The following is a 21,261-nucleotide window of genomic DNA, read 5'->3' on the forward strand; positions in this document are numbered from 1 at the left end:
CCTAACGTGCAGATAAGGCGGGTATAACCTTAAGTGACTAATGCTGCCAGGAAAGCTACCATAGTCTACCGTTGCTTGTGGTAGTGTACGGCAGCCTACGGTAATTTTACAACTCTACTATGGAGTCATGTGCAACCGCAGGTAGCGACTAACAGTGACTGAGGCAGAGGAAGGGGTAGGGAGGGAAATGGAAGGATTGTGCATGGTGGAGAGTTTTGGAAGGAATACCAATGAAACAACTACACTCATGCTCATAAGTTAAGGACAATGCTGATACATGGTGAAACAACGCTCTGGTGGGCGGTTTGCGGGTTTAAATCACCTCGGGGTATGACCATGCGGTGCACTTGACCAGCGGTCGTCGCACGGTGGCGCTGGCAGCAGTTCACATACACAGAGGTGTGTTGGTGCATGTCAGAGTACGGAGCAGCGAGTAAGTGTGCAGACGTTTTCAGACGTGCTAATGTTGACTGTGTGTTGAAAATGGCTCAAAGAACACACATTGATGACGTTATGAGGGGCAGAATACTAGAGCGACTGGAGGCTGGTCAAATACAGCAGGTCATAGCACGGGCCCTCTGTGTGCCACAAAGTGTGATGTGAAGATTATGGCAACGATTCCAGCAGACAGGAAACGTGTCCAGGCGCTACAGTATGGGACGTCCATAGTGTGCAACATCACAAGAAGACCGATATCTCAACATCAGTGCCCGCAGACAGCAACGGAGTACTGCAAGTAGCCTTGCTCGGGACCTTACCGCAGTTACTCGAACAGTTGTCTCCAGACACGCAGTCTACAGACTACTGAGCAGACATGGTTTATTCGCCCGGAGACCTGCAATGTGCATTCCACTGACCCCTGGTCACAGGAGAGCCCGTAAAGCCTGGTGTCTAGAACACAGTACATGGTCATTGGAACAGTGGTCCCAAGTTATGTTCACAGACGAGTCCAGGTATAGTCTGAACAGTGATTCTCGCTAGGTTTTCATCTGGCGTGAACCAGGAACCAGATATCAATCCCTTAATGTCCTGGAAAGGAACCTGTATGGAGGTCGTGGTTTGATGGTATGGGGTGGGATTATGGTTGGTGCACGTACACCCCTGCATGTCTTTGACAGAGGAACTGTAACAGGTCAGATGGATCGGGACATCATTTTGTACCAGTATGTCCGCCTTTTCAGGGGTGCAGTGGGTCCCACCTTCCTCCTGATGGATGGTAACGCACGGCCCCACCGAGCTGCAATCGTGGAGGAGTACTTTGAAACAGAAGATATAAGGCGAATGGAGTGGGCTGCCTGTTCTCCGGACCTAAACCCCATCGAGCACGTCTGGGATGCTCTCGGTTGACGTATCGCTGCAAGTCTTCAAATGCCTACGACACTTCAGGAGGTCCGACAGGCACTGGTGCAAGAATGGAAGGCTATACCCCAGCAGCTGCTCGACCGTCTGATCCAGAGTATGCCAACCCTTTGTGCGGCGTGTATAAGTGTGCACGGTGATCATATCCCATATTAATGTCGGGGCGCATGCGCAGGAAACAGTGGCGTGGACTTACAGATCTGTGTCGTGTGTGTTCCCTATGTGCCTATGCTATTAGAGCAGTTTTGTGTAGTGCCACATTGTGTGGCACCACATTCTGCAGTTATCCTTAATTTATGAGCATGGGTGTATTTATTTCCCCAGCCAAGTTGGGACTTCTCAGCCTCCTCGTTGGTACACGAGCAGTGCGGTACTTACCGATGCAGTTGTGTGGCCCGTTGCCGAAGGGCATGTAGGTGAAGGGGTTGATGGTGGACTTGTCGCTGAAGCGCTCGGGGTCGAAGACGTGCGGCTGCGGGAAGTAGTGGGGGTCGGTGTGCAGGCCCAGCAGCGACACGTAGACGGGCGTGCCGCGCTCGATGACGCAGCCCGGCCGGCCGGGAACCGCGTAGTCGCGCAGGCACGTGCGGTCCAGAAACGGCAGCGTCGGGTACTTGCGCAGCGTCTCTGCGGGCAGGGAAACGGGCGGCGCACCACATCAGCCCTGCTGGCACTCTCGCTGGGGCAGACTCGCATGTTCTCGGCCTACCGTCCCACACTACTGGGCTCTGCTCACTGTGGCACCGACATCGGCGCACTCCACCGACTACCGACGTCGGACGAAGACGCCTGATCTTTTCAACTCCGACCACCAGTGTGAGCGGTGTCAGTGCAGTCGATCTCATCGCCCGAACGTACAGACTTCGGACGACAACCGGTAAAATTCAAATCAGTTTATTTTCTTCAGACGAATCGGGCGACGTCCCCACAAGCAAGACATGCACTGTGAGAAACTTTTGAGTTTAATGTTAGAAAGTAGTAGTTCGTGGCACACTGAGCGTGAGAAACGTGACAACAGGGGTATGTTTCGGAATCTATGAATAAATCGCTACTTTATTGGTAAAAATAAGTTTCGACCAACTTAAAAATTTAATAATAAGCAGATTGTTACCTTATATTACATTATACAGGGCTTTTCACAATTCCTGTTACACACATCTAGAGTTTGTAGAAGGGACCGATGTCCGGACGCGTTTCGTTTCCATGTTACAACGAAAAAAAGAGCTACTCAGTCGCGCGCTAGATGTTTCTTACGTAGTTCACCTGTTATGGTAGGCAACACACTTTTGTGAATGGTACGATGACTTGATGTCACGTGATGTCCTCTGTTTCCGTCTACCTTGTTTTCATGCTTCCTGGAGGTGTGTCAATTGACATTACGGTGTCTAGTACTGCAGTAACAGGATGTATGAGTCCACGTTCGCAGAGTACATCGATATGTTGTTAATTTACGGCGAAGCTCGCTATATTGGAAGAGAAGCTCAACGTCTATACCAGGAGTGCTTTCTAAATAGCGTGACTCCATCTCATCCCTCGTTTCCCAGAGTAGAATACTGGCTGCGCGAAAATGGGAAATTCACAAGCGACAGAACAAACTGTGGTGCTCCAAGAAGGCGAATTTCGTTCACTGACGAAGCCCATCTCAAGAGCGAAGGTGTTTTGAACGCTCGAAATAGCCACATTTGGGATCAAGAAAACCCCAAAGCCACGTGTACACAAAGATTTCAGCGCACCTTCGGCATCAATGTCTGGGCAGGTACCTGCGATGATCGTGTGATTGGATCGTAAATCCTTCTTCCACACCTAACGCGTACCAGGTGCTTTATATTCCTGCAGCAAGTGCTGGCGGAATTTCTGCAAGATGTGCCATTGGATATTCACCGTGAATTATGGTTCCAGTATGATTGCACTGCAGTACATTTTGCAGTTCGCGTCCGAAACCATCTGAACGTAGTCTACAGTTGGATGATCTCAAAACGTTTTACAGCTAAGAGCGTACCCAGAGAGAGGGAGGAGGAGGAGGAGGGCAGGTATAACCCCCCCCCATCCCCCACTATAAAAAATATTTATAATCTTAGCCAGTCGAACTCGCAGGCTGCCACGGCACATAGACGCACCTATCAATTATCAATTTCGTATCAATTTGAAGAAAAGTAGGACGTCTTGGAAACTGACATCTAGTAAGTGTACCCTGCGCCAAATTTTGTTTTGTGGATGCTCGTGTGGTTCTCAAGAGTTTGTTTCTGTCAACATGAAGCCTGCTTACTGTAGTCAAGCCTTGGGTTCCCTCTACAGTTTCACACTCTCCTTCCCCCCCCCCCTCCCCCACCGCGCTCCTGCCCCCCCCCCCTTCCCCACAAGTTCCATCAATTACGAAACTGACAATTCCTTGATGGGGGGGGGGGGGGGGGGAGGAACGCGAAAAATGGTGGTGCAATCGTTGTCGTAATGTGGAAACAGGCGATTTCTCTGACGTCCAAAAGGGTATGATCGTTAGCTTTCGGGTCAAGGTTGGGAGCATTTCGAAAACCCCAAAGTGGTTGAAATATACGGGGCAAGGCAAAACGGCGCTATTCAAAACTGGTGTCGAGGCAACTACGGTTCACCACAAGCCATAGCCGACTAGGTTGAACGGCGGCTGCGAAGATGCGTATGGGCGAATACATGTGAAACTGTTTGGTAACTGACCGCCCAGGTCAACCGAGGGGCTGCCAACAGTGTCTCCTCAACTACGGTTCTGCGAACGTCGCAGCATATGGGCCGCACAGCAGGCTCACGGTTCATGCACAGGTGCTGACTGCTGTCCGTCAGCACGAAGGCTGGAATTTCCGCACCAGCACTGCAGCTAGACGTCCAGCGAGAGGCGAGAAGTGGCCTTTTCAGATTAATCAGATCTTATACTCCCTCGGACGGAAATCAAACACCCTCCAACAATCGTCGGAAGGGTCGAGGGCAGAGTATGCAGCCTGCAGGGTATGTAGCGTGGGAAACGTTTTGTGGCATTCCCTGGCTAATCTTGTCATTCTGGAAGGAACAGTGGATCACCGTAAGTATGTAGGATCACCATAAGTATGTATATATATGCTTGTGGAACATGTCTACCCCTAGATGTAGTTTGTTCTTCCTCGACACAATGGCGTCTACCAGCAGGACAACGTGTCACACAGCTCGCAGTGTGCGTGCGTGGTTCCAAGAGCACCAGAATGAGTTTACCGTGCTCTCCTAGTCACGAAATTCCTCGAATTTAGAGTCAATCGAGAATCTGTGAGCCCACCTCGATCGGGCTGTTAGCAACATGGATCCTCAACCTAGAAACCTAGCGTAACTGGCCACGGAACTGGACATCCCTATAGATACCTTCAAGAACCTCATTGACTCTCTTCTTTTACGTCTTGCCGCGGTCCGCATTGAAAAAGGTGGTTATTAAGGCCATTGACAAGTGGTCACATTAACGTGGTTGGACAATGTATAGTTCTAGGGGACTTATGACCTAAGATGTTGAGTCCCATAGTGCTCAGAGCCATTTTTTTTGGACAATGTATATTCGGTTTTAGCAAATATCTCTTTTTCATAAACGCTTTTCTTGCTATTGTCAACTTGCATATTATACCCTCTCTATTTGGGCCAACGTCAGTTACTTTGCGAAACAGCAATACTTGTCACCTACTTTTAGTGTCTCTGTAATTACCATAGCATCTCCTGATTTAATTCGACATAAGTCTATTACCATTTTACTTTTGTTCACACTCATCTTGTAACGTCTTTCGAAGACTAGTTCGTGTTTCCTTGAGTCCACTTTCCTGCATTATTTTAGAAATGACAACATTTTCTGTTTCGATTGTTATTAGGTGCATTTATTTACGATTGCGATTCGGCCTGTTCTGCCATTGTCTAGTGACAGATCACTATGAAGTGCACCAATGCATAATCATTTCTTTTAAGATGTGCTGCGATCCCTAATACTGCTACGTCCAGTTACAATATAGTGTGACGGGTTTCAAGGTACGAGACTGCGCAGAGTGGGCTACTCACCGGAGATGACCATGTCGAGGTAGCGCATGTCGTGGATCATGTTGTAGGAGAAGCGGCCGCCGGCGCGCTGCAGCTGGTCTCGGATCTCGTTGCGCAGGCGCGTCTGCAGGTCCGGCTGCAGCGCCAGCTCGTACAGGCAGAATGTCATCGTCGACGACGACGTCTCGAAGCCCGCCACGAAGAAGATGGCCGCCTGCGCCAGCAGGTCGTCACCCGAGAAATCTGCACACGCCGCGACAACAGAACCTGCTCAAACTGCGCGCAAAACTTGGAGCTAAGAGCACACCTGAGAGTTTTCACTGTCGGAGAGCTTTTGCGAGTAAATACACGTCGCATAAACAGGGCCGAAAGTCAGCTCGCCGGCAGTGTCCTAGAATAGGCCAAGATCTCAGATAGTGGCGCTCTGCGAGTTAGACCTCTCGTGTAGATTTCTCAGGGCTGTACACATTCTCCGTCAAGCTTGCCAATTCCTAACTCCGCCGCTATCAGTAAAGTGGCTCAACATGTCGCGACGTCGACACAGGAGTACATTTGCACTGAAGCACAGTGGTTAAGGCAGGCCAATTTGGGTTTCCGCAAGCATTGCGAGCTTCACGGGACCCGTTCAGCTTGCTGCATCTTGCGTCTGCCAGGGGGTTATGCTATCAATCCAACGTGCAGGCATGTCCGAAGGAACATTGCATCTACTTCTGAACAACGTAGGCAGTGCAATATCATACACTACTGGCCATTAAAATCGCTACACCACAAAGATGACGTGCTACAGACGCGAAATTTAACCGACAGGAAGCAGATGCTGTCATATGCAAATGATTAGATTTTCAGAGCATTCACATAAGGTTGACGCCGGTGACGACACCTACAACATGCTGACATGAGGGTAGTTGCCAACCGATTTCTCATACAAAAACAGCAGTTGACCGGCGTTGCCTGGCGAAACGTTGTTGTGATGCCTCGTGTAAGGAGGAAAAATGCGTACCATCACGTTTCCGACTTTGATAAAGGTCGGATTGTAGCCTATCGCGATTGCGGTTTATCGTATCGCGACATTGCTGCTCGCGTTGGTCGAGTTCCAATGACTGTTGGCAGAATATGGAATCGGTGGGTTCAGGAGGGTAATACGGAACGCCGTGCTGGATCCCAACGGCCTCGTATCACTAACAGTCGACATGACAGGCATCTTATCTTCATGGCTGTAATAGATCGTGCAGCCACGTCTCGATTTCTGAGTCAACAGATAGGGACGTTTGCAAGACAACACCATCTGCACGACACTGTTCGACGACGTTTGCAGCAGCATGGACTATCAGCTCGGAGACTATGGCTGCGGTTACCCTTGACGCTGCATCACAGACAGGAAGATAGGAGCGCCTGCGATGGTGTACTCAACGACAAATCTGGGTGCACGAATGGCAAAACGTAATTTTTCTGGATCAGTCCAGGTTCTGTTCACAGCATCATGATGGCTACATCCGTATCTGGCGACATCGCGGTGAACGCACATTGGAAGCGTGTATTCGTCATCGCCATACTGGCGTATCACCCGGCGTGATGGTATGGGGTGCCATTCTTTACACGTCTCGGTCACCTCTTACTCGCATTGACGGCACTTTGAACAGTGGACGTTACATTTCAGACGTGTTACGACCCGTGGCTCTACCCTTCATTCGATCCCTGCGAAACCCTACATTTGAGCAGGATAATGCACGACCGCATGTTGCAGGTCCTGTACGGGCCTTTCTGGATATAGAAAAAGTTCGACTGCTGCCCTGACCATCACATTCTCCACATCTCTCACCAATTGAAAACGTCTCGTCAATGGTGGCCGAGCAACTGGCTCGTCGCAGTACGCCAGTCACCACTCCTGGTGAACTGTGGTATCGTGTTGAAGCTGCATGGGCAGCTGTACCTGTACACGCCATCCAAGCTCTGTTTGACTCAATGCCCAGGCGACTCAAGGCCGTTATTACGGCCAGAGGTGGTTGTTCTGGGTACTGATTTCTCAGGATCTATGCACCCAAATTGCGTGAAAATGTAATCACATGTCAGTTCTAGTATAATATATCTGTCCAATGAATACTCGTTTATCATCCTCATTTCTTCTTGGTGTAGCAATTTTAATGGCCAGTAGTGTATTAATCTGTCGACACCGGGCAAGCGGGTTTCACTTAAAATGCCTCCCCTGTACGGGAATGTGGATAATGAATGTACGAGTGCACGTTGTCGACACATGATTGATGACATATGGAAATTTGGGTCTGGCCGTGTGTCGTGCTAATGTTATGGCGACCGCTCGTGAAAGCGCGAAATCCGGTTTCCAGTCCCAGTTCAGCACAAATTTTCACTGTCGTAATTCCATTATACAGCTAACAGTTGTCCATGTTCGCAACAGCGAATACATTTCATTTAGCCAGGTATATGTTTGCTTAGGTACTTTCACTCAGCTCATTCATCACAACGGTGAGAGCAGCAAAATTAACAGACCAAATTTACAGGAGACTGATGAGAAATTAAGATTTTGGGAATGTGTACCAGTCACGAAACGGAGCCGAAGTCCAGCAGGGGAAAATTTTTTGTGTGTTTATGAGGCAGCATGGTGTCTCGGAATGCAAGTTGTGTGAAAAGTTACAAAACACACACTCGGGAACCTCGAGTATGTTATGACATGTTTGTAAATTTTACGAGCAGTTTCCCAAGTCGGTAAATAAAGGGTGTAACAAAAATGTGCGGCACAAATTGGAAGACACATTCCTCACACGTTGAGGGAGAAATTATATCATACGAGCATGGGTCTGGATACGCTCTGTTTCCATGTTACAACTCATCTTCTCCAATTTCTTAATCATGGAAAACCACACGAACAGGACGCACCAGCATACCACATGCAACTCTTTGTCAGAGGAGATGTTCAATACGCCCTCCGTGGGCTTTGATACATGCATCAACCCACCGTCGTAGTGAAACTGGAATGAGCTGTTGTGTCTGTGGAGCATTGCGATTGGTTTCGAAGCCTTCCATAATACGAGCACGGAGAATCTGAACATCTTGTACTGGGGTTCCACACACAAGAGCTTTCAAACACTCCCACAAATAAAAGTCCAGTGGGTTTTGGTCCGGAGAGCGTGGAGTCCTGGCAGCTGGTCCATCTCTAGTTATTCATCTTTCACCGAAACTGTTATTTAGAAGCCGACCGACGTAACACTTTTGAGGAGACGCTCCATCGTGCCTGAAGAACACGTTTTCTCGCACAGATAAAGACACATCTGCTAACAGACCAAATAGAACATTCTCTATGAAATTATGATAACTTTGCCCGTTGAGCCTAACAGACCAAATAGAACATTCTCTATGAAATTATGATAACTTTGCCCGTTGAGCCTGTGTGGAAGAATGTGAGGCCCTACCAAAGTCCCCAACAATGCCGGTCCAAACATTGAAAGAAAATTTTGTTGGTGACTTGCTTCAACAGCTGCGTGAGGATTGACGTCTGCCCATACATGCCGATTGTGAAAATTTACAATCTGATCTCGCTGAAGCGACACCTCATCTGTGAACAGCACCGTCGCACTAAAATTAGGGCGCCTGCACACGCTGTAAAATGGTAAGGATATAGCTGCTCCTCGTTTAAACACTTGCCAGTCAGTCAGTGTCGCAGCTCCATGCCTTGTACTGACACTAGGATCGTCGTCAACTACATGAAGAATTGCAGCCTGCCGTCGGTGTCCTCGTCCTTCTAGGCCCCTTACGGTCGCGAGTATCAGGCCGAAATGCCCCATGTTCCCTAAGACGACGACTAATGGCTTCTAAAGTTTCGCTGTGCAGCACTTTCGTCCTGAAAATCTCTCCCGGTAGAAACGTTGAGCGCGAGCGCCTCGCCGTCAGACAATCCAAACACCTCTGCATTTGAGTACACTGCCACTGCACGAGCCCAGTCTGTGATTCACTCTACGCAGTAACCCGTGTGCTTGGAACTGTCGTACTGATCGCTGAAACATTTTATGTTACCTGTAAAGAAGCAATGATTTACGTCGCACGGCAACAGGGACGTATAAAACAAAACACTGTCGGTGCACAACGTAACCCGACGTCACCAAGAGTGCATGTTCCCCATGATTCTAACGTTCTGTTCTTGTATGTTTCCCACGATTAATGAATTGTAGAAAATGAGTTGTAACATGGAAAGAAAATGATGTAAATATGCTGCAAATAATACGTTGATTATAGTTTGATAGTTCTATTCTTACGACTGCAACTGTTTACGAAGATCTTTGTGGTGTTTCCAAAGATCTTTGTAAACAGATAACGCCGTAAGTGTAGAATTGTCAAACTACTGTCAAATCATAATTGATGTATTATTTTCAATATATTTACGTCATGTATCACCTACTCACAACATTGACGGTTATAACACAGTTCACTAACGGTGTAATATGGACGTCACATCATTCTAGACGTAATTGACAATGACAATAAATACCGAAAAAGTCTGTCGTTAATAAAGATTACTCATTGTAAGTGGATATTCTGGCGCATCTCTCTAATAATCCTGTCCTCTGCTGGCCCTAAAGAAGAAAATAACCCACTCAGCTTATTTCTATTCCGTTCCACGCTCGAATAGCACTGGGGGAATGGGGGTGGGGAAACGAACACTTAAATCTCCCCATGGGAACTACGATTTCTCTTATTTTATTACGATGATCGTTTTTCCCTATGTAGGTGGGATTCTTCAAAATATTTTCGCATTCGTAGGAGGAATTTGCTGATTGAAATTTCGTGGAAAGATATTGGCCGCGACGAGAAACGCCTGTGCTTTAATGATTGCCACCCAAAAGCGCGTATCATATCCGTGTTACTCTCCGCCCCTTTTCTTCCTGGCGTGACATCTTTGCCGAAGCTACAGCCGTCGCACAGGGGCCGTGATCCGAACGTTGATTGTGAAGTATGCCGAGTTTCTGACGTCATACCGTGGAGTAAAAAGTTGGAGAGTCTTTCCGAACGTGCAGAGCAATACCTAGCATGTCAGATATTTTGAAAGTGCGTCTGAACGTTGACCAATGACATGGCAGAACGTCACCTACGTCATATGCACGCCATCTCCTTTCAGTCTAGAGTTGTGGGCGCCACATAGGCACTCAGCTGAAGCCTTATGTATGTATGGTATTTCTGGGCACCAGCAAATTGAGAATCTCTCGAAAACCCGTCGTTAATTGTACTATTCGTTGCAATAAAATTATGAGTGTGGTGTCACCGCCAGACACCACACTTGCTAGGTGGTAATTTTAAATCGGCCGCGGTCCATTAGTACATGTCGGACCCGCGTGTCGCCACTGTGTGATCGCAGACCGAGCGCCACCACAAGGCAGGTCTCGAGATACGGACTAGCACTCGCCCCAGTTGTACGGACGACTTTGCTAGCGACTACATGGACGAAGCATTGCTCATTAGCCGAGCCAATAGTTAGAATAGCCTTCAGCTAAGTCAATGGCTACGACCTAGCAAGGCGCCATTAGTAACATTGCATGTATCTAAAGAGTCTCACTTGTATCGCCACAATCTCCAGATGTACCAAAAGGATGGATTAAAGTTAAGTATTCCAGAAGCTACGTACTTTTCTTTATAGCATTCATTACGTATCCTGTTTCAGACCTCACGCCCATCTGCGTGAGCGTAGCGCGTGCCTTTCGGCTTCCTCTCATTGTGTCTAGGCTGTCTTGTCTAGACACAACAATGAGAAACATCATATTCGTGGTAAAAGAATTGCAGCAGCTTGAGTATTATGAGAGTATGCCATTTGAAAGCAACGGTATGTTGAGGATCCATCAAAGACGCATTGTTTTTGGTACAGTTTGTTATAATTAAGTTTCACTTAGTATCATAGCTACGATTAAGGCTTTCAGAAGATGGTAACGTGTTTGGATTGGCAATCAAATATTTGTATTCGATTTAGCGTATGCTGGCACGGTAGCCCAGACTACATAGCCGGCACGGCAACTCAGCGTGTTCGGTCAGAAGGTTAGCTGCCCTCTGTAAGAAAAAACTTAGTTAATGGATCAACGATATAGTTGAAAAAGTGTCATGGGACGTCCGCCCCGAACAAATAGAACGAACAATAACGAACAAAATGAGATGAACAAAAAAAGTATGTTCGGTCAGAGGGTTAGCTGCTCTGTGTAATAAAAACTGAGTGCATGGATCAACGATGAAGTTGGACAAGCTTCATGGGACGTCCGCCCCGAACAAATACAACGACCAATAACGAACAAAATGAGATTAAAAAAAAGTGTACTAAGTAGCATTGCCGATTCTTTATGGCAAGTGTGGTATGGTTTTGGTTCGAGTGACACTACATCTAATTTTTTTTGTAACGTTCTCGATTTTAATAGGTTCTGATTATTTCTTATTAGTTTAATATAAGTAGGTACTATAATATTCGCCGGCTGGAGTAGCCGAGCGGTTCTAGGCGCTACAGTCTGGAACCGCGTGACCGCTACGGTCGCAGGTTCGGATACTGCCTCGGGCATGGATGTGTGTAATGTCCTTAGGTTAGTTAGGTTTAAGTAGTTCTAAGTTCTAGGGGACTGTTGACCTCAGAAGTTAAGTCCCACAGTGCTCAGAGCCATTTGAACCATTTACTATAATATTCGGTGTCATGTAAATATAAGTGCACTCTTTTTAAGGAGCGAGTTTGTTCCATTGGCTTAATCTATGGGACAGCTTGCACTACTTGCAGTAAGATATTTTTCCCCTTTTTCTTTTAAGTTTCGTAATTCACATGTTGTAAAGATTATGCTGCTGAATAGGAATAGTGATCAAGTAAGAATGACCTTGTTTTGTATTGCATTGTATGTTAACCGGGGGCCTAGAAACGACGGAGAGGCTCCGTCCCCGCCGCAGCCTTAGTGTTCCACAACCCCACGACGACTGCTGCAGTCCACTTCACCCCACCGCCGCCCCACACCGAACCGAACCACTCTTTCAGGGTTATTGTGCGATTCGGCCCCCGGTGACATCCCCCCCGCCCCCCCCCCCCCCCCAGGGAACGTTTGACACCAGACGAGTGTAACTCCTATCTTGGCGTGGTAGAGTAATGGTGGTGTGTACGCGTACGTGGAGAACTTGTCTGGTCAGCAATCGCCGACATAGTGTAGCTGAGGCGGAATAAGGGGAACCAGCACGCATTCGTCGAGGCAGATGGAAAACCGCCTAAAAACCATACACAGACTGGCCGGCTGACCGGACCTCGACACAAGTCCGCCGGGCGGATTCGTGCCGAGGACCAGGCGCTCCTTCCCAATCCGGAAAGCCGTGCGTTTGACCGCACGGCTAACCGGGCGGGCTAAGAATGACCTTCATGTTTTAGTGAGATGGGTGAAATAATTTTTATCTTATGTGAAGAACTATTGTAAATTTGTATCGTCCCATTTGTAATGGAATTTTTATAAGCCGATGTCCTTATTGACTGGACAGGGTACTTTCCTTTTTGCCTTAAAACATGTCCAGTTCAAAAAAAAAACTTCAAATGTGTGTGAAGTCTTATGAGACTTAACTGCTAAGGTCATCAGTCCCTAAGCTTACACACTACTGAACCTCAATTATCCTAAGGACAAACACACACACCCTTGCCCGAAGGAGGACTCGGACCTCCGGCAGGACCAGCCGCACATGTCCACTTCTCATTTATGTTTACTACAGACAGAACAACATGACAAGCGTATGGACAATGGAGGAAATGTGCGTTTTAATATACCTAACGTAGGAAATTTATGCGCGCCTATTTCGTAAACAGTGAGATTTAAGAACTAGAAACATCCCACAACTGCTACTGGAGCGCGTTGCGATGGCGTATACCACCCTGGAGCACACGTTACGTATGCACAAGTCGCACCGTTTCTGAGCGTGCACCACCACGTTGAAGTCGGCAGGCCCAACGTTGACGTTAGCAAACAAGGTCCGAGCGCCGACGGCTTAAGACGGTGCGTTCGGTACGTACCGAACTTCCTCCTGAGGACGTCTTCGTCCGCGTCGCTGACAGGCAGCGCCAGTGCAGCGTCGCCGTCGTCCGGGCCGTCGGCGGCGTCGTCGGCGTCGCGCTGTATGGAGCCCTGGTTCTTGAGCTGGATCAGGTGGTCGATGAGGTCGTTGCGCAGCGGCGCGCCCGCGGCCGTGCCCTTCTCGCGGGCCGTCAGCGTCTCCCAGAAGACGCGCCGCAGGAACTCGTTGGTCTCCTTCTGCAGGTACACGCAGCGCAGCAGGCGGGACAGGTACGGCGTGAAGAAGAACACCAGCACCTGCCGAGCACAACTCTGTCACTGCTGGGCGACAACACCCTATTTCATTTTAAAAATTTCAGCACTTTCACGTTCAAAAAGCAGTGACAGGATCTCTAACAGAAGATTTGCAGCGGAAATAAAATTATTTGGGCGCCAACAAACGCCTCGTAGGAAGCCCACGCCTTCCCACATAAAGCCCTACGTCACAATGAGGTGCCAAAAGTCATGGGATAACGATATGCACATAAACAGATGGCGATAGTATCGCGAACACAAGGCATAAAAGGGCAGTGCATTGGCGAAGCTGTCATTCGTTCTCCGGTGATTCATGTGAAAAGGTGCCCGACGTCATTATGCCCACACGACGATAAGTAAAAGACTTTGAGCGCGGGATGGTAGTTGGAGCTAGACGCATGCGACGTTCCATTTCGGAAATCGTTACGAAGTTCAATATTCCGAGATCCACAGCGTCAAGAGTGTGCCGAAAATACAGAATATCTAGCGTTACCTCTCACGACGGACAACGCAGTGGCCGATAGCCTTCACTAAACGACCGAGAGCAGCAGCGTTTGCGTACAGTTGTCAGTACTAACAGACAAGCAACACTGTGTGAAATAACCGCAGAAATCAATGTGGAACGTACGACGAGCGTATCCATTACGACAGTGCGGCGAAATTTGGTGTTAATGGGCTACACCATCAGATGACCGACGCGAATGCCTTTGCTCACAGCACGACATTGCCTGCAGGGCCTCTCCTGGACGCGTGACCGCGTAAAAATGCTACACTGACCGTGCAAAGTAAAATAAAATTACTTTTCTAGTCTGAGACATTTCCAACCTGAGACACAAAATTAAGGCTCCACTGCACGATAACCTGACCAAACGGCCTCTATCTGCTGGACTGCTTGAGTATGAGCAAAGTCGGGTAAATGTATGAAATAAACAATAAAATAATCCTTTACATGTTCGTAGTTGGCCAAGTCGAAGAAACAATGTGTTAAAGAGGCAACAAGAAATTTACAAGTGCGTGGAGAAAGTTACACAAGGCATGAGAAAAATAAGGATTATGTTCTAAGGGCACTTAATAAGTCCTAGTACTTTACCGGAGCAAATTTTTAATATGATTTATCTAAGATCTAGAACAAAGAAGTAGGTCTGAAAAACGAAAATAAACAAAATATGGGACCAAATAAAAGAAGATCAGTCAGCTCCAGGAATATCCAGAAAGAATATCACGAAAATGAACTGATCAGAGGAAAAGACAAAGGTTACGAGGCAACAAATAGTCAAAGAAGTCCTGACGTAAGGTTACTTTATGTAACACCAATCTAACCCAAAACTTCTAGGCGCTCAGTCCGGAACCGCACGACTGCTACAGTCGCAGGTTCGAATCCTGCCTCGGGCATGGATGTGTCTGATTTCCTTAGGTTAGTTAGGTTTAAGTTGTTCTAAGTTCTAGGGGAGTGATGACCACAGATGTTAAGTCCCATAGTGCTCAGAGCCATTTGGACCATTTTAACCCAAAACGGGCAAAAATTATGTTTCTGTAAGACCTTGGTTTCAAATCATTAGCTAATATCGGGCAATGGCGTACATGAGGTCCATGACTTATACCATTTCAGTGTTCGCCTGGAATTATTTGAGTGAAAACCTTTTCAGCGTGATTGTATCAGGAAGCAGTCCTGTACCCTACGTATTAGAGGCTGTACACATTTTTGCGACGGTGCTCGACCCAAAAGTAGGCGTTTAGAATGCTGGTGGGGTAAGAATGCTTTTCTTGGGTCAACAAAGGAAGTTTCTGATTACCAAATCGCTACGCAGTGTGTCATATAGCCAGGGGTGTGTCAGTGTTGATGGTGATCCACATGTCAGGTGGATGGCAAGCTTGGCAGTTTCCACGGTGGAGATCGTGAGGAGCAGAGTATATGTGGGCACTAGTTTTCGACTCCTCGATTCTTCTCTCATAATAAAAACAAAGGAAGGGTGGTACGGCATTGTTGGAGACACCAAAGGGGTTCAGCCGCGTAATGGGGGAGGACTTTTCTCCAGCGCACCCTGGCCCTATGTACATCAGTAATCAATAAACCGCAAACTAAATTATGGTGAATCGCATAGAGTACTTCTGGCACCACTGTCTGTATCTCCTGGCTCCTCTCTCTCCCCCCCCCCCCCCCCCCCCTACTATACTTTCCCTGTTCTGTTCTTGAATGGCGCTTGGAAAGTATGTCGTAAACCTCTGTGTTAGCTCTAATTTCTCGGATTTTCTCGTTGTGGTCATTTCGCGAGACATATGTGGGAGGAAGTAATATGTTTTCCGAATATTTCCGGAATGTATTTTAAAAGAATTTCAATAGCAAGTGTCTCCATAATGCATAACGCCTCTTGTAGCGTCTGCCGATTAAGTTTGTTGAGCGTCTCTGTAACGCTCTCGCGCCGATTTAACATCCTGCTCTTCGTTAGATCTTGTCTATCTCTTCTATTAATCAAACATATTAAGGGTCCCAGAGAGATAAGTAATAATCAAGAGTCCGTTAAACTTTTGTAAGCCAGTTCTTTCATGGATGAATTACAATTCCTTTTCTTCCTACGAATGTCAGCCAGGCATCTGCTTTTCCTACTTTTTGTTTTATGTGATCTTTCCAGTTTAGGTTGCTCCGGATGGTTAGTCCTAGATATTTCACAAAAGTTGCTGTTTCAAATGTTTCGTCAGTGCAGTTCTACAGATGGATTTCTTTATCTATTTATGCGTAATACGTGAAATTTATTTACGTTCTGGGTTCAAATGGCTCTGAGCACTATGGGACTTAACATCTATGGTCATCAGTCCCCTAGAACTTAGAACTACTTAAACCTAACTAACCTAAGGACAGCACATAACACCCAGCCATCACGAGGCAGAGAAAATCCCTGACCCCGCCGGGATTCGAACCCGGGAACCCGGGCGTGGGAAGCGAGAACGCTACCGCACGACCACGAGATGCGGGCTACGTTCTGGGTAAACTACCAGTCATCTGTCCTCTGTACCTCTACATCTACATGATTACTCTGCAATTCACAATTCCACTCTCGAACAGCGTGCTGTGCGCGCTCTGATTTCTCTTATTTGATTATGATGATCATTCCTCCCTATATAGTTTCAGACTCTGAAGAGAAAGTTGGTAACTGAAATTTCAGGACAAGATCCTGCCACAACGAAAAACGCCTTTGTTTTAATGATTGCAACTTACGTACCATGTCCGTGGCGCTGTCTTCCGTATTTCGCGATAGTACAAAACGAGTTGCTCTTCTTTGAACTTTTTCTATGACTTCTGTCGATCCTATCTGATCCGCATCCAACATCGCACAGTAGCACTCCAAAGGACGTACAAGCGTAGTGTAGACAGTTTCTTTAGCAAACCTGTTGCATTTTCTCAGTGATGTGCCAATAAATCGTAGTCTTTGGTTTTCTTTGCCCACAACATCATCTATGTTGTTATTCGTTATTACGATTTCCAAGTTTTAGTTGATTTTACAGCCTTTAGATTTGTGTGATTTGTCGTGTAACCGAAATTTACCGGATTCCTTTTGGTAATCATGTGAATGACTTCACACTTTTCATCATTTACAGTCAATTTCCCGTTTTCGCACCATACAGATATCTTGTCTAAATCTTTCTGCAATTTGTTTTGATCATCTGATGACTTTATAAGACTTTAAATGACATAATCGTCTGCAAACAATCTAAGAGTCCTACTCAGATTGTCTCCTAAATCGTTTATGAAGATCATGAACAGCACAGGGCCTACAACACTTACTTGGGGAACGCCAGATATTACTTCTTCTTTAATTGATGACTTTCGTCAGTTACTATGAACTGTGACCCTTGTCGCAGGAAATCACGTACCCGGTCCCACAACTGAGACGATAGTCCATAAGTGCGCAATTTAATTAGAAGTCGCTTGTGAGGTACGGTGTCAAAAACCTTCTGTAAATCTAAAAATATGGAATCGGTTTGACATCGCCAGTCAATAGCACTCACTACTTTGTGACAATAAAGAGCTAGTTGTGTTTCAGAAGGTCAATATTTCCTGAATGCATGTCAGCTGTTTGTCAATGAATTGTTTTCCTCGAGGTAACTCATAATGAACGAACGCGGTATATGTTCCAAACTCTTACTGCAAATCGACGTTAGTGACATGGGTCTGTAAATTAGCGGACTACTCCTATTTTCTTTCTTGGGTATCGATGTGACTTCCATCTTTCTACTCTAAGTTAGTCATGTGGGCAGTTGTTTTTGGTTCGAATTCTGGAATATTTACTAAGTCTTCTTTGGTAAAGGAATTTCGGAGAACCGTATACGGTAACTCTGCGTTAGTGGCACTGTCATCACCAACATCACCATTATTATAGCGCAGTGAATGCATTGACTGTGTATTGCCGCTGGGGGAATTTAGAAACGGCTAGAATCTCTTTAGATTTTCTGCCAGATTTCGAGACAGAGTTTCTTTGTGGAAACCGCAAATCGCTACAGTCCTCTGCTGTCGTTAACTTCTTATAGAAAACCGCATCATCTGCAAATACCCACATCGAACTTCCACCGTTATCCACTAGGTCAGTTACATACATTGTAATCAGTAACCATCGTATCACACTTTCTTGGGGTACTTCTGAAATAACTTTATATTCAGATGGTTCAAATGGCTCTGAGCACTATGGGACTTAACATCTGAGGTCATCAGTCCCCTAGAACGTAGAACTACTTAAACCTAGCTAACCTAAGGACATCACTCACATCCATGCCCGAGGCAGGATTCGAACCTGCGACCGTAGCAGCAGCGCGGTTCCGAACTGAAGCGCCTAGAACCGCTCGGCCACAGCGGCCATCTTACACCTAAATGTTCATTCAAATGTGTGTGAAATCTTATGGGACTTAACTGCTAAGGTCATCAGTCCCTAAGCTTACACACTACTTAACCTAAATTATCCTAAGGACAAACCCATGCCGAGGGAGGACTCGAGCCTCCGCCGGGACCAGCCGCACAGTCCATGCCTGCAGCGCCCCAGACCGCTCGGCTAATCCCGCGCGGCTATTGTTTTTGAAACTAGGGTTGGGGATTTCTGTCTTTTTAACAGAATATACAAGACAGCGAGCTATGAAGCCTTGCATTTAGTAAATAAAAGGTCAGATACCCTCAGATTTCAGGTAATCACAAAATTTCCGCTGTAAATCCCGGATGTATATGCTACATACATAATTCGATAAAATCCTGAACATGGTAAAAAGACGCACAACGAAGAGATTATCCGAAAGGGACGGAAACCTGTAGATGGGATGTACATGTACAGACAAAGAAATGATTATAATGTCAGAAAAATTGGATGACTTATCCAAGATAAAGAGCTTCATAAATTGAGCAACTGAAGCGCTTCCAGACACGTCTTCGACCTGGAATCTCTTTGACTGGAGTAAAATCATCTGCGGTGATGAGCCCCGTTTCGAACTGAGCCCCGATCACCAGCGAAGACATGTCTCCAGGCGGCTTGGACAGCCGTGGGATAGCAACCTGACGTCGCCCGCCGCAATGGTGATGGTCTGGGGAGCCACTTCTTTTCATATCAGGTCTCTTTTGGTTGTCATCCGCTGAACGCTTACAGCGCAGTGGTAGGCCGACGATAATGTACACCCCATACTGTTGCCCTTCATGGCATGGGCTTACATTTCAGCAACGCCCTCCATCCCCCCTCCCCCACACCCACCCCACACCCCACACACGTGACTAGAGCTTCTCTGCTTGTCTTCGTGCTGGCCAAATCCTAGCTTGGCCAACGAGGTCGTCGGATCTCTTCCCCGTTGAGAACGTTGGGAGCATTATGCGCAGGGCCCTCCAACCATCTCGAAATTTTGACGATCTGAAGCACCAACTGGACAGAATTTGGCACGATATCCCTCGGGAGAACATCCAACAACTCTATAAATCAATGCCAATCCGAATAGGTGCTTCCATAAGACCCAGAAGTTGACAAAAACGTTATTGTCTTGCTCAATGTGTGAAGCTCTACCTCTTGAATAAATCATCGAATTTTTCTGAAATTGTAATCATATGTTTGTCTGTACATGTACATCACATCTATCCAGTCCCAGTCGGTTAATTCTTTCGTGGTGCGTCCTTTTTTTGTCTTAGATTGTAGATGACATCGTTGGACATGTAAGGATCTACTTCTAAATCTACATGGATACTCTGCAAATCACACTTACGTACCTTGCAGAACGAGGATACCCATAGGGTACCATGATGCGTGGGGAAGGGCGATTTCTTGCTGGAACACTTCCGAAGATGAGTAAGTTTCCTGGAAATTTACAACGCAGTCTGTGTAACTTGGGGGATAACTGGAGGAGATTCGAAATCGTAGGAGAGGGCATGCCACCGTGTGACCGCAAATGATCTGAGAATGTGCAGCCTGTAATATCTTCATATTTACAGTTACCATGCGTGTCCAGTCGAAATGTGAGCGCGTGTTTGTTACTGAACAATGCTCGACCCGGAAACGCAAGTGCTCATGCCAGTCGTTTTTGGGGTGTTACTGGGAGGCGACAGAAAGAATGCAGAGAGAAAATAATTTGTATTGCAACGTCAGAGGATGCTACACTTATTAATGACACGTCATTTCTCTGGATAGGATAGAGAGCGACCCGAGACTCACACTTGCTTGAGATCGGAAGCCAGTTGTATTCCAGACTCTTCCTATCACTCGTACGTCCAATATCCACAATGCTTCCATTGTTACAGCCGTATTGACCCAAACGTCGGTCAGTTCACCGAATGAGCAGCCTGTCATCCTGACGTGTCTTGTCTCAAACTGTCTGTTGGTAAGGTAGCTGTAAAATCTGCCTCCGGACAACTGCACTACTACGAAATGACTCTCCGTCACTCATTTTGGAGTATACACCGAAGATATTGAAACGTCTCTGTGAAGTCGTTTCATAAGACGCTTGTCGAATTCGGTACAACTTATTCACTTTACTACCTGATCTTAGCTCAATTCATGAGCTCTTCCAAAAAGACTGAGCACTCAGGGGTTTCGGTTTTGTTTTGTGGGAAACGCTGAGTTGGTCACCGTCTGCTGGGAGCAGACGATGTTGCTTCTCGTTCGAAAGAGAGCACAGGATGACCAACTTAGTTTTCAATACCTGAACATAGAGGTATACCCATCTTAGTCGAAGGCAGTTTTTGTGTGTGAGGTTGGTGACGGAGGGCTACCCCTCTAGTAGCTTCCGCTGCACGGGCAGCTAGGTAATCTCGAAAGGGAAAGCGGCACTCTTCGGTGAACGCTTGGTGAGTACGGATCGTAGCTCTTAACGGGGGATTCAGGTGACAGGAAGCAGGTTGAGTTACGACTTCGTTATGTTTAATTGTTGAAATACTTAAGAACTTCAGCTTAACTGAAGCGTGTGAAGCGAGTTATTTTTCCGAATGTGCCATATTATATTGCTTTAAATAGGCGATTTTTGGGTGTTTGAGTTAAGGTGTGGAAGTTACTTTGTTCATTTTGAACAACGATGAAGTAGAATTTCAAACGGTAAATCTGATTAGGAAAAGCTGGTCAGGATCACTTCAACC

At 46.8% G+C, this 21,261-nt stretch overlaps 1 protein-coding gene across 2 annotated transcripts in view; it reads right to left on the reverse strand.

The window, feature by feature from the left end:
- LOC126411067 (cytochrome P450 6k1-like) overlaps nucleotides 1–21,261 on the reverse strand; it is a 166,586-nt gene that overhangs the window by 34,391 nt on the left and 110,934 nt on the right. For both annotated transcript variants that reach the window (XM_050081337.1, XM_050081338.1), the window contains exons 6-8: nucleotides 13,382–13,679; nucleotides 5,392–5,613; nucleotides 1,738–1,986 (exon numbers count right to left, since the gene is read on the reverse strand). In XM_050081337.1, coding sequence (XP_049937294.1) covers nucleotides 1,738–1,986; nucleotides 5,392–5,613; nucleotides 13,382–13,679 — 769 coding nt within the window. The remainder of the gene's footprint in view (nucleotides 1–1,737; nucleotides 1,987–5,391; nucleotides 5,614–13,381; nucleotides 13,680–21,261) is intronic.

Source organism: Schistocerca serialis, chromosome 1 (assembly GCF_023864345.2).
Source record: "Schistocerca serialis cubense isolate TAMUIC-IGC-003099 chromosome 1, iqSchSeri2.2, whole genome shotgun sequence".
Taxonomy (NCBI): Eukaryota; Metazoa; Arthropoda; class Insecta; order Orthoptera; family Acrididae; genus Schistocerca; species Schistocerca serialis.